This window comes from Pristis pectinata, chromosome 4, assembly GCF_009764475.1.
Source record: "Pristis pectinata isolate sPriPec2 chromosome 4, sPriPec2.1.pri, whole genome shotgun sequence".
In the NCBI taxonomy this organism is placed as follows: domain Eukaryota; kingdom Metazoa; phylum Chordata; class Chondrichthyes; order Rhinopristiformes; family Pristidae; genus Pristis; species Pristis pectinata.
Window position 1 is genome coordinate 92,750,156 of NC_067408.1, and position 14,061 is coordinate 92,764,216.

Below are 14,061 nucleotides of genomic sequence, written 5' to 3' on the forward strand. Positions count from 1 at the left end.
AACGAGTTGGGTTGCAGCGCCGCTGAGGGATCGCCACGTCGTTCAGCTGATCGGTCCGTGCGCGAATTTAAACATTATGAGAGGTGGGGGGTTAAAACTAATGCATTTTATTTTCATTTAGGAGCCTAATGTTTTCTCTTTAGCTGAACGGGCTTACGGTGTTAAGTTGATGGTGGTGAGCCGGTCCCAAACCTGGAGTATTGATGTGTAAGTGTCTGCAAAACTGTGTTGCATGGTTTGGAAAACACACACAAAAAAAACCTTCCTGTAAACTTTGTCTGCTCTTTGCAAATGCGTTCACATAAAATTGGCGTTTACATTCGCCCCCCTGTCTTTTTAGTGGACGGGCTTTATCAATGACATGTCTTGTAAACACATGTAGAAATCATTTGCAAACCTGCACGTTTACTTTGAAATGGCCTACCTACCGTCACAATAACTGCTTGTGGTTTAAGTAGTTCAACTGGAATTGACTGAGAGGATTTCCATTTTGCAGTTTCAGCTCTGAATTAAGCACGGCGGTTCTTCCATAAACGGTGATTTGGAAATTGCATTCGCCAATGTCAAAAATGTCACAGAAGGGGTCTAACGTCGTATAATACTGGATATAATTGGCTCTGTCCAATACCTTCCCTTTACTAAGTACAAATTGTGATCAGGAATTTAAATCTTTATCCTTATTTAATTTAACTGGCATATCAAGAAATTACCTGCAAGATCAACTTATCCACCAATTACAGATTTTAATGATTGACCCAGTTTCCGAAAGAAATGTATGTAAATACAAGATGTGCACAAACAAAATGACACGAGTGTCACGTTAACCTCTACATGTACATAAGAAAGAAAACTGAAAGAATGACACTTTGCTATAATGATATCAGGAATGGGTTATTAAGAAGAAAGGTCTGAGAAGCTGGGTTTCTGTCACTTAAATAGAGAATATGAAGACTTTTTCATAATTAATAAATCAACAGTTGCTAGAAATCTGAAACAAAAATAGAAAATGCTGGAAACACTCAGCAGATCAGGCAGCAAATGTGAAAAGAAAACGGGACAGAGACTTTCTTTTCCAACAGATGCTGCCTGACCTGCTGAATGCTTCCAGCATTTTCTGTGTTTTTTCCATAATCAAATGTTTTGAGAAAACATGCAAGAATTTTTCACCAGTTGTTGAAATTGTGTAGCTAGATGCACTGGATTGAGGGTATCATTCAAAGAAAATAGGGTTGGAAATGTTTACTCACATGAATAGCTGTTGGAATATACTTTATAATAAGTGCCTTTTGATACACTGATGAGTGCTTTAGAGGAACTTCCTTTGTTTACCAAAATATATGGATAGTGGCCAGTGATTATAGGGGTAGAATAAGTGGCACTATCTGAATTGCTATTGCAGAAATGTAAATGGACTAAATTGTAACTTGTATGATTTTATGAAATGATTGAGCCATGTAAGTTGTGCTTCCTGCTACTTTATCACAACATAAGTTTGTTCATCCTGTGTACTGGCAATTATTAATTTTAATTCATTTTATTTTGGATATTGTTGGTGAAGTCAACATTTATTGCTCATCCCAAACTGCTCTTGAAGGTGGTGGCTCACCACATTCTTGAAGAGCTGCAGTCCTGTGAATGGTACTCCCACAGTTTTGTAATAGGGATTTCCAGGATTTAACCTTGCTGAGAGGAAAGAAACAATATTTCAAAGGCAGAATGGCATGCGACTTAGAGAGGAACCTTCAGTTGGTGCTGTTCTGAAGCACTTGCACTTCAACCGTAATGAAGTGCTTCGAGAGGTAGGTTTTGGCGCAAATCAACTCCTGCCTTAGATGACCTGGATCCACATCAATTTGCCTACTGCCATGACAGGTCAATAGCAGATGCGATTTCTCTGGCTCTTCACTCTGCTCTGGACCATTTGGACAATAGGAACTCGTGCATCAGGCTGCTGTTCATTGACTACAGCCACTACACACAATCATTGCATTGAAACTCATCATCAGGCTTCAAGACCTGGGTCTCTTTACCTCCCTCTGCAACTGGATATTTGACTTCCTCATCGGCAGACCTCAATCGGTGAGGAATGGTAACAACATCTTTTCCTCGCTGATCACCAACACAGGTGCACCGCAAGGCTACATGCTTAGCCCCCTGCTCTACTCTCCATACACACACGACTGTGTGGCTGAGCGCAGGTTCAATGCCGTCTTCAAACTCGCCGACAACACTACTGTTATTGGACAAATCACAGGTGGCAATGAGTCAGCAAGATAGGACGCCTGGTTGATTGGTGCTGCAACAATGTATCATTCAAAGTCAGCAAAACTAAAGAGCTGATTGTTGACTTCAGGAAGGGGAAGGAGGGTGAACATGCACCAGTCTACATTGGGGGATTGGCAGCTTTAAGTTCCTGGGCGTTAACATATTGGATGACCTGTCCTGGTCCCAGCACATAGAATGTAAAGATAAGCGCTTTCCTTATGATTGCATCTAAGGAAGTTCGGCTTGTCACTAATCACTCTAACAAACTTCTACAGATATACTGTTGAAGATATCCTGACTGGTTGCATCGTGGTCTGGCACGGCAATCCGAATGCGCAGGAACGTAAGAAGCTGCAGAGAGTAGTGAACTCTGCCCAATACATCACAGGCACATCCCTCCCCACCATCGGTAGTACCTACAGGAGGCACTGCCTCAAGAAGGCAGCATCCATCATCAAGGATCCCCACCGTCCAGGCTATGCCACCTTCCTGCAGCTACCATCGAGCAGGAGGTACAGAAGCCAAAGTCCCACACCACCAAGTTCAAGAAGAACTACTTCCCTTCAACCATTCAGTTCTTGAACCACTCGGCAACACCTTAATCACTGTATAGTTCAGCAACACTGATCACTTTGCACTACAACGGACTTTTTTTTTGTTCTAATTGTGTTCTTTCTTGTAAAAATTGTGTTTAATTTATGTCTTTCATGTGAATGCTGCTTATATGATGCTTAAGTGCCTGTGATGCTGCTGCAAATAAGTTTTTCATTGCACCTGTGCATATGACAATAAACTCAACTTTGACTATGACCTTATCATTATCAATAGACGTCTTGGTCTTAGGAGGTGCTGACGGACTGGCCTTAATGTGTAATGGCAGAGTACGCTGAAGATGATGCACGCTACAGCCAGTGCTGGAGGAATTAAAAGCTTATTTAATGGCTGGTATGCTAATCGTCCCGGATGGTGTTTTTTGGGAGTGGCACTCATCCGGTCAAGTGGAGAGTATTCCATAATGATCTTGACTTGTGTTTTGTAAATGTTGGAAAGGCTTTGGGGTGTCAAAAGGTGGGTCACTTGTTGAAGGATACCCAATTTGGCTTTTGTAGCCAAACCATTTGTATCAGTGATCCAGAAAAGCTTCTGCTCAATTTATCTTGGTGGTAAACCACTGAATATCAAGACTATGTAGTTAAATTGCTTTCTTGGAGGTTGTTATTGTCTGCCACTTGTATGACACAAATGTTATTTGCCACTAATCAGCACGTGCGTGAATTTTGTTGAGGTCTTGCAATGTAGATGTAGATTGCTCTGTTTTCTCTACTATTATGTACAGATTTGAACATAGTTTGACCATCAAACATACCCACTCCTGAAATGGAAGGAAGGTTATTGATGGTGGGTGCAGGGCACTGCTCTGAGGGACTGCTACAGCAGTGTCTGGTTGGCATGATAAATCTTCAACAACGTGTCTTCCTTTGTGTGAGATATGAATCTGCCATTGAAGCATTTTTCACCAATGCCCATTGGTTTCCATTTGAGCAGCTGTTCTTAATGCCACAATAAGTCAAATGCTGCCCTGATATCAAGGGCAGTCTCTTTCACCAACACCCCCTTCGTGTTTGCCTCAAGGTTGTGATGAATACTGGAGCGAAGTAGTCAACACAAAACTAAATTGGGCAGGTTTTTGGTGATTATGTGCCAGTTGATAATACTATAGATGTAGTCTTCGTACTTTGATCTAAAATAGAATAATTGGTAAGTTGCTGGATAGGATTTGTCTTGCTCTTTGCCCCATTTATAAAAAGTATGTTGCCATTCATAGTGAAAGAAATTGAACACAGGACCAGGGTTATCTTACTGCAATTGTACAGGGTCTTCATGAGATCACACCTTGAGTGTTGTGTGTAGTTTTGGTCTCCTTTTTTGAAGAAGGATGTTCTTGCAATCCAGGGAGTATAGCAAAGGTTCTCAGGCAGATGGAAGGAATGATATTCGAAGAGATTGGGACAAAAAAGAGGTACCTCAACTTGGGATATGTTCATATATAATTTTAAAAAGAAACTGGTGGTTCAGGCTTTCTAATAACCTTCAAATGCTACTCAATGGATGACTGGAACATACTATTTGCTTTCAAGCATGAAAATAGTTGATTATTCTGGAAATGTACTGAAATGGACAGAAAGCTGGTATGCCGTAAATACGTGCATAGAACCTGAAGTACCTGTAAATGTATGATGATGCACTCTTGACCAATGCACTTTTTGACTAATCCAAGTTCTGATGGTGATGTGAGCACATTGGTTGAATCACTTACTTTTGTATGCCGTGAAGACTAAAAGAGTCAAGTATGGTTTTCCTTTTGTATTTGCATTATGGTTCACACTAGAAATTAATTTGTCTTGGTTGGAGGGGGGAACATTCATGCAACATGGGAAAAAAAATTTAACACACTAGTATTTGTTGGAACACTGCAGTTCCCTTGATTAAAGGTATATGGATGGCTAATTGATCAAGGTGTTCAAAATGTGGTTCGTGCAGTGAAATTCCTTGTTACGGATGATTCAGGGAGAAGATAGGATCTCAGACTGGCACAAAAAAAGTGTTGCAACTTATTACTGTAAGAATAGTGATCAAGATCCCTTCTTTGCGATTACAAATAACCCTGACTGGATCAAGGCAGTTTGACATTGGTGTGCTCTTATGTTTTATGTATGACATCTGAATGTTCCCGATGGGAAATCTACTCTGCATTGTACCATAGTTAATAACTCTTTATTTTTCTCTTACACCATCATAGTCTTAGACGGTCAGAATCTTTCTCCCATGGTAGAAATGTCAAGTATTTGAGGACGTGCAGTTAAGGTGAGAGGGGGAAAAGTTTAAAAGAGATGTGCAGGGCAAGTTTTTTTTTTACACAGAGACTGGTAAATGCCTGGAACAGGCTGCCGGAGGCAGTGGTGGAAGTAGATATAATAGTGGTGTTTAAGAGGCTGTTAAATAGATGCACGAATATGGAGGGATATGGATCATGTATAGGCAGAAGGGAAGTAGTTTAATTCAGCATTGTGTTCGGCACAGGCCTGTTCCTGTGCTGTACTATTCTCTGTTTTAACTATTAAGTCGTGGCTTAAAGCCAAGTAGAAGAAATTCTTTTGCTCACCAAATAGTATTACTGTAATACATTTATAAGTCATGCCCCATGTTGGTTGGAATTGCTTGGCATTGGTGAGCTGCCAATGCTTGCCACTCCTCCGTCTGTGGGGTCTGCATTTACTTGGAGTTCTACTGACAGCAGCTTCCTTAACAAAACTAGCTCTGACGGAGTGGTAGAGAGCTGCTTAATGAGAAGTTAGTGCAGAAGTTTATTTTGAAAAGTTTCCAAACAATTCACTTCTGCTTTTGTAAAACTTGGTGTTGTATTGTAAATGTTAAATTGCCAAAGATTCAAAGGAAATGCTATACTTAAAAAGGACAGCACAGCTAGTGTCTCACAACTCCGGCAGTCTGGGTTCAATCCTGATCTCCAGTACTGTCGATGCAGAGCTTGCCTGTTTTTCCCCTGACTGCAGGGGTTTCCCTGAGTACTCTGATTTCCTCCTCCATCTCAGGGTTAACTAAATTCTGTGAATTGCACCTAATATAGGAAGGTGGCAGGAGGGTTGAAGAATCCAGGGGTGGAGTGGGGAGTTGATGGGCACTGAGAGAGCTTGGATTGCAGGGAAGTTGGTATTGATGGAATTATTCTAAGAGGTGCCATAGAGTCGATAGGCCAAATGGCCTCCTTGTCTGTTGTAAGAAGTACAAGATACTGCTACTGCTTGAAATGTGGCTCCTTGTGAAAATTAAATGAAGCAACAACTTTGGTTGTACTCTAAATGTGTGTACACTTCTGACCAAAAACTTTTCTCTATTTGTGTTTAATCACGAGGAGGTCCAAAGAGGAAAATTTATCCCCGTCTATTGAGGGCAAGTGAACAAAATTCACTTATTCACTGCTGACCGCTATTTGATGCCAAAACCAAGATACCTGAATTTGGAGCTTTTCAAATTACTTCAACTTGTATACTGCACTGACTGCCAGTTCTGGATCTAGGAATCAGTGTTGCAGATTATAGTTCAATCCTACTGGAGGATTTAGGGTCTTGATGCTGACAATAACATTGCACCAAGCTCATCTGCTATTTGGTCTCTGAAGGATGTGTGTTCAACTCTTTTCCTCTTGTTTCACTAAGTAGTGCAACTTTCCATACTTATTTTATGTGAAGCAAAAAACAAACTACTGGAGAAACTCATCTTGTCAGGCAGCAACTGTGGAGGCAGAAGGATAGTCGACACGTGAACCCTTCATTGTAAAAAGCAGCCATAAGTTGGAATAATTATCACTTCCAAAGTTGCTATTTGAAAAGGCTTGTATAAAAAAAAGTTTCCAGATTAAACAGTCCTAAACCTAACTCTGATCAACTTCAAGTGAAACAGAAATAACAGCTTTTGATTTGGATTCAAGAACTTGGATTGTTCAGAGGAATTTCCAGATTTGTGAGTCGAGAAAGAAGGAAGAAAGGATGCAGCAGGTAATTTAAATGATTGGGTAGCTAAGCCAGGTCTTGGATAATTCTCCTAGTTCTGTAAAAGCCCAAAACTGAACTGATGGAAAATTTTATTTTTTTTGAGGTTCAACTGTATCAATTAAGGGAAAACTTTCTACCAATAAAAATGCAGTCATTTTCATAAATGACACTGTAAAACATACATCTGAGCAACCCATGGTATGTTTTATCTTTTAAGAATATTAGCTATTCTTTAAGTATCCTCATGTTTCACCAATTAACATATTGCTGGATGTAACATTGAGCCATAATCACAAGGGTACATAGGTTTGAACATATAGTCAGTTAGCCAATTATGACATTAGTGTTTAGATAAAATGTGTTCCAGCTGTACTGCTTTTTAGTATTATCATAGATAGCTTTTTAGTATTATCATGTGCAAGATTTACTTTCAATTTGTGAACAGTTAAATGAAAAAAAAATTGTGTGACAAGCTTGAAGCTGACAATGCCAGTGTTTGAATTGGGATAGCTCCATATGGAATGGGATTACTAACTTTTTTTTGAGCTTGGTGTTTTCAGATGTAAACTTCAAAATGTGTGCCTCATTTACAATGCCAGGAAAATTAAAGGCTGTCTGTTTCTATTCCAGTACTTGAGTTTGGTGTGGTAGCTGGCAGTCCATTGCATGTATTTTGTCATGTATATATTCAATGTGAATATATATTATGTGTATTTAATGTGAGATGTTTTAAAATCATGGTGTAGCATAATGTAATAGAGTTTAGTAATAGACCATCACCAGCTAAACAAAAGATAAGATAGTAACTTGGAATGCAACAAAGTACTCACTGTTGCACTACTACTTGCAGGGAGTTTCTGATGGAAGTTTTCTGTCAGCAGCATTCGTCAGTTGTATGAGGTATGGGAGTGTATTATTGTTTTTGTGTGTTCTTGAAATAAAGGTTATTTCTTTATTGCGCTGATAACTTATACTGATCACAGCAACTTTATTTGAAACAAAGTTAAATGTAAAACAAAGTCAAGGTTGGTGAATGAATGATGAAATGTTGGAATCCCTACCAAGGAAAAAATATTTTGACGATCTACCCCATCTATGCCATATTTTGATTATTTACCCTATTCAGTGGTAACCTTACAGGAGTTTTCATCACTGCCATGTCTAGCTACCAGGAAAACATGGTGGCTGACAGATCAAAATCTTATCAAGGTTCAGAGGAGAATTTGCTATCTCAATGCTAATTGAATTGTTTGCTTTATTTTAGAGCTCGGAACATATTGGGCAGACTGCGTTGGTGCTTAACTCCAAGCTGGTCCATGCCATGCCTGGTGGACGGCGGGGCCCAAGCCGGCAGCAGCTGAGCCGCTCAGCGTTGCCATCTCTGCAGACCATTGTGGGTGGGAGCTGTGGGAATGGGACCGGGATGAGGAACAGGTATGCATGATCATCTCTTTTGGTTAATAGTTGTAGCTTTTCCTAGGATGTAGGAAATCATTGTTCTATTAAAATTTAATATACTTATTTTACTGAGTAGTCTCTTAATACAATAGTGCACTCTGATATCTTAGTTGATCTATGGTTAGCATCATGAATGCAGCAAGAATGTTGCATTTGTTGAAATATTCTCATTCTTGTGTATAGAAAAAGATTCTAATACATACAAAGAATAAACTGCTGGAGGAACTCTGGTTGAGCAGCATCTGTGGGGAGTGGGGGGGGGGGTGGGGGGGGGAGAAAGAGGAGGACTTGTCAGTGTTTCAGGTTGAGACCCTCATCTGCAGTCTTTTGTGTCTCCTCATTGTAATGCATAGTTATTTTTCTGATTTTCAGTTTTGGTATGCTAGCCTCCAGACCTTTTGGTTTTGACTTTACTCACACACAATCAGGTAAATGCAGAATATCAAAATTGCAAAAGTGGAACTTCAGATAGTACTTGTGCCAAATATATTTTTCATATAGATAAGTGATCGATATTTTGGGGATAGATTCCTAGATGAAACAACAGAAGTGTGAACCCTCAAGCCATTTGAGAAATAATTGGATGCAGAAATTAGGTACTGTCTACTGTTTTTGGGTATATCAACTTTATTAATGTGCTTTTCAGTGGATTTAAAAACAAATGAACATTATCACTTGTATTAAGGGATAAATATTAGCCAAGTCATCAGGGCTACACTCAAGAAATAGTGTCAAGGTTTTTTTTAAAATGCCACAGGAGTGGCTAGTTGTGTCCTCTGTTTAATGTTTCAATCAATTGTTAGCACCCCTGACTCCCATTTCATTGCTGAACAGTTGGTATAGATTTTTTTTATGTTTAAGACTCTGGGATGGGTTTGAGCCCACAACCTCCAACTTGGGCGAAAATGCCATTTGATAGAACCACATATGTCACACAGGAAATGTTTTCAAGAATGATGATCGAGGGTAAGTACCAAGGCCCGGGCCTTGCTCGGCTCTGGCTAGTGTTGTGAAACTGCAAAAGCAGAAAATTACCACCAATTTTTTTGTTTAAACAAATTCAGGAAAAGGGAATATAACATAATGCAGAACTGTTTACCTTGGTGCATTTGCATGGCCTGGTCTAGTTTAGTTGAATTTTGTTTGTCCCTGTGTATGTTTTTGAAATTGTTACAATAATGCACATATTGTGGCTGAGGTCATATTTTTAAAAAGAAATGCTTCCTCCACTGCTGAACGGGTGACATTTCAATGAATTTATATACTATTTTAACTTTGCTAAAATGGTGGTGGAAATCTGTCCTCTGATATTCCTTTGTGAAGGGGGTGATGTTCCTATATATAAAAAAAAATTCACAATCGTGACCATTTATTTCCTTGGTAATCTATACTGAGTTGACACTGCATGCAGCATTTTTGGTACTTGTAGGGTGCTCAGCTCTGTTTGTTGAAAGAAGATGGGCAAGAAAAAGAGTCAGAAGGGATTACAAGAAAAATGTTAAAAAACTGGCTCTGTACCAATTCCACCTTTTTTGACCACTTCCTTGTGACTGGTGTTTGTACAGAATCTAGGCAGTAGTTGACAGTTGTGTCATCAAGTTAATACACAGTCAAGATGCACCTAATTAATAATTGATACCGATATTTGTTAATTTGATGTGTAGATTTACCTACTTGCTTTGCTGTTCAATATTTCGGGCAATGTGCTTCATGATACTTGTCCTAGCTGAATGTTACCAAGGCTGAGGCCATTCTTCACAGCTCCTGGTTGAACTGCTTACCTCAGTTTTCCTCATTTTAACATTCTATTGTACCGGAGCCTTGGCTATTCACCTTGTGTAATAATGACTTTAATAAAAGTTGTCTTGAGTATTCAAGTTTATGAATGATGTAGATTTAGAAGGCACAGCAGGTTGTAGAGATGGGAGCAGGAAGAAATACAGGGATGTGTGTTAAACAGGTTAAACTAAGGCAAATGGAGTTCAACATGGGGAAATGTGATGAAATAGTCTAACTTGGATTTAAGAGAGACCGATTTCTTTAATTGTGAAATATTCTTTTTAAGAATGTAAAAACTTAAGACATACGAGCAGGAGTAGGTGAAATGGTGATGAGCTGCCAACTTTTACTTCTGTATTCCATGCAGCAAAAGTGCTGTGGCTAAGCAATGAGAGTTATATATCCAAGTCAACAAAATAATCAAAAAGACTAACGGAATTATGGCTCTTCTGTAGAAGCTTGGAATTTAAAAGTAAGAGGGTGTTTCAATTGTACAGAGCATTGGCCAGATCCTACTTGAAGTGTTATAATTAATTTTGGGCAACAAATTTCAAAGTTGTATTGAACTTGGTCTCATTTGCAAATGTAATGGTGCCATGGCTTAAATGCAGCTATAGTGATTGCTATTCCTTCCAGTTTAAAAGTCTGAAGTGTGATCAGACCATGTTGTGCTAAATAAAAGGGATTTAATATGATTACACTGTAGATAAAGTATGCAGAGGAGTCTGCAATGAGAGAGCATAATCTTAATTTGGACCTAAACTAAATAACTGAAAACAAGTACTCAAGGGTGCTGACAGTCTGTAACCTTTAGCTCAAATGGTGGTGAACACAAGATTGAATTAGACTGAGGTTGATAGATTTTTGTTAGGTAAGTGCATCAAGCATATGAAACAAACCCTGTCGAATAGAATTGCTCAGATTAGCCATGATCTTGATTGTTGGAATAGGCCTAAGCAATGCACATGGCCCAAGACTTTAAAAAAGTGTACAACCTCACATTCTAGTACAAACACTGCCTCTTCCCCATACATCTGACCCTACCTGCCATTTTCACCAGTCCAGTGCCCCCCTCAATTTATGCCATTTAAATCATGATGTTTTCTGTACAGTTTTTTTTGTTAATTCTAAGCCCCTATCCTGTTACACATATCCTTAGTAATCTCCACTGATAACCCACATGCTAGCATATTTAGCACAAAGCTCTTGATGCTTCTTGCAATTTTACTTTATCCCACTGACTCAATTTTCCTGTCTTTGGACATACTCTTGTCTCCTCTGATACTGCACATCAAGCCTTGGTTCTTGCATTTCACCATTGTCATTCTTGATTTCTATCCAGTTCCTTTATCTACTGTTTTCAAGGTTTGTTGGAAATAAATGTATCTTTGAACTTGGTGTGCATATATTGGAACAATTGACCCCTTTCAATGTAGCAAATGTCTGATTCTGATATCTGTCACTTTGTCTAATGTATCCTTTCTGGTTGGCAACTTTATCTTCCTGATAGAGCAGTACAGCACAGGAACAGAACCTACAGCCCATGATGTCTGTGCCAACCATAATGCCAAATCAAACTAATCCCATCTGCCTGCATGTGATCCATATTCCTCCATTCCCTTCATTATCATGTCTGTCTAAATGCCATGATCAAATCTGCTTACGCCACCACCGCTGGCAGCATGCTTCAGGCACCTGCCACTCTCTGGGTGTTTTTTATTAAATAAATAAAAGCTTGCCTTGCACATCTCCCTTGAACTTTCCCCCTCTCACCTTAAAGTTATGCTTTCTAGTATTTGACATTTATACTCTGAGGAAAGAGACTGACTATCTGTGCATCTCATTTTATAAACTTCAATCAGGTCTCCCCTTGGTCTCCATCACTCCAGAGAAAAACAATCCAAGTCTGTCCAACTTCTCCTTGTAGCTAATATTCTCTAATCCAGGCAGGATCCTGGTGTACCACCTCTGCATCCTCTCCAAAGCCTCCCCATACTTCCTGTAATGGTAAGACCAGACCAGAACTGAACACAGTACTCCAAATGTGGCCTCACTAAAGCTTTATACAGCTACAAAATGACTTCCTGGCTCTTGTATTCAGTGCCCCAACCGATGAAGGCAATCATGCCTTGCACCTTCTTTACTACCCTGTCTACATCTATTGCCACTTTGCTATGGAGGTATGGCCTTGGATTCCAAGATGCCTCTGTACATCAATGCACTTAAAAGTCCTGCCATTTACTGTGCCTCCCCCTGCATTTGACCCCCCCCAAAGTACAGCACTTCACACTTGCCTGGATTAAACTTCATCTGCCATTTTTCTGCCCATGTTTGCAACTGATCTATATCTTGCTGTATCCATTGAGTGTGGATCCTTTTTATAAAACGCATAGATTTCTGCTTCCATTTGAGGATGATATTATATACGAGTTTTTAAAATCATAATTGCTACCCATTGTTGCCTGGAATTACCCAGTAGTTCTTTCACAATGTGCTTCTTGAGCAGATTGATATCCAGACTGTATCTACAAGAATGGAAATGAACTACAAAATTAAAGATTTTTTTTGACATTAAAGGTACACTTTGGGGGGAAAGGCTTAAACTGAATTAAGCTTTTTCTCTCCTTTTTAAATTAGGTGTAGCAGAGATCTATTATCAAGAGATGAAGGAGAGATGATAAATCTAATACTTCAGAAACAGATAATTGTTTGTTTCTAGATTGTTTCCAGATTGGGCAGTATATAAACAACCTGAAAGAAATGTCAACACAAATGTTGAATAATTCAGAGGGCAATGTAAATTATCTATAATTTTAGAAGTGAAAAGAAACAAGTAAAAGTGTGAACTAAAGAGCATAAGGAGTTGCAAGTGTAAGCCCTTTGAGCCTGCTTGTGGCTGATGCAATCTTGGCCTCAATACCACTTTCCTACTCTTCCCATTCCTTTTTGACTCCCTTGCTGTTTGTCTGCCACTATTCACCTTTGAATATATTCGATTCTGCCTCCACATCTCCATCTTAAGTGGTGACGCCTCACCTCATGGATGCCCATTTGTAAGCTGCCACGTCCAATCTGAGTCCATGTCACTGTACTTGTGTACCATAAAATGCAATGGAGGTGTCTTCAGTATGAAGATAGGACTTTGTCTTCACATGGGCTATGCTGTGTTGAGTTCTTACAATACAGATGACACTAAAATGGGTGGTGTTGACAATGAAGATGGTTATCAGGATTTAGAGGGATCTTGATCAGCTGAGTAAATGAGCTGAGGAATGGCAAATGGAGTTTAATTTGGATAAGTGTGAGGTGTTGCATTTTGGGAAGACAAATGAGGGTAGGACTTGCGTAGTGAATGGTGGGGCCCCTGGGGAGCGTTGTAGAACAGAAGAAGCTTGGAGTACAAATACATGGTTTCCTGAAAGTGGCATTGCAGGTAGACGATGGTGAAAAAGGCTTTTGGCATGCTGGCCTTCGTCATTTGGGGCATTGAGTATAGAAGTTGGGATGTTATGTTGCAGTTGTACAAGACATTGAGGCCGCATTTGGAATATTGTGTTCAGTTTTGGTCACTCTGCTATAGGGAAGTTGCCATTAAGCTGAAAAGAGTGCGGAGGAGTTTTACAAGGATGTTGTCGGAACTTGAAGGACTGAGTTATGTAGCGGTTGAGCAAGTTGGGACCTTCTTCCACTGGAGCATAGGAGAATAAGGGGTGATCTTAGAGGTATAAAATTATTGAGGGGCATAGATAGGGTGAATGCAGTCTTTTTCCCAGGGTTGGAGAATTGGTTTAAGGTGAGGGGGGTGGGATTTAATAGGAACCTGAGGGGCAACTTTTTCACCCAGAGAGTGATCAAGTATGTGGAATGAGCTGCCAGAGGAAGTGGTTGAGCAGGTACACTAACAGCATTTAAATTGTACATGAATAGGAAAGGTTTGGAGGGATATGGGCCAAATGCGGGCAAGTGGGACTAGCTTAGATGGGAATCT

General features: G+C 39.7%; 1 protein-coding gene across 4 annotated transcripts in view; it reads left to right on the plus strand.

The window, feature by feature from the left end:
- tmem39a (transmembrane protein 39A) overlaps positions 1-14,061 on the plus strand; it is a 44,287-nt gene that overhangs the window by 139 nt on the left and 30,087 nt on the right. The window contains exons 2-3 of one of the 4 annotated variants that reach the window (XM_052013629.1): positions 122-207; positions 8,101-8,270. In XM_052013629.1, the coding sequence (XP_051869589.1) occupies positions 8,158-8,270 (113 nt within the window). In that variant the 5' untranslated portion in view covers positions 122-207; positions 8,101-8,157. Of the gene's footprint in view, position 1; positions 84-121; positions 208-8,100; positions 8,271-14,061 lie in introns of those variants that run through there. The other 3 variants (XM_052013630.1, XM_052013628.1, XM_052013632.1) reach the window with 3 other exon arrangements.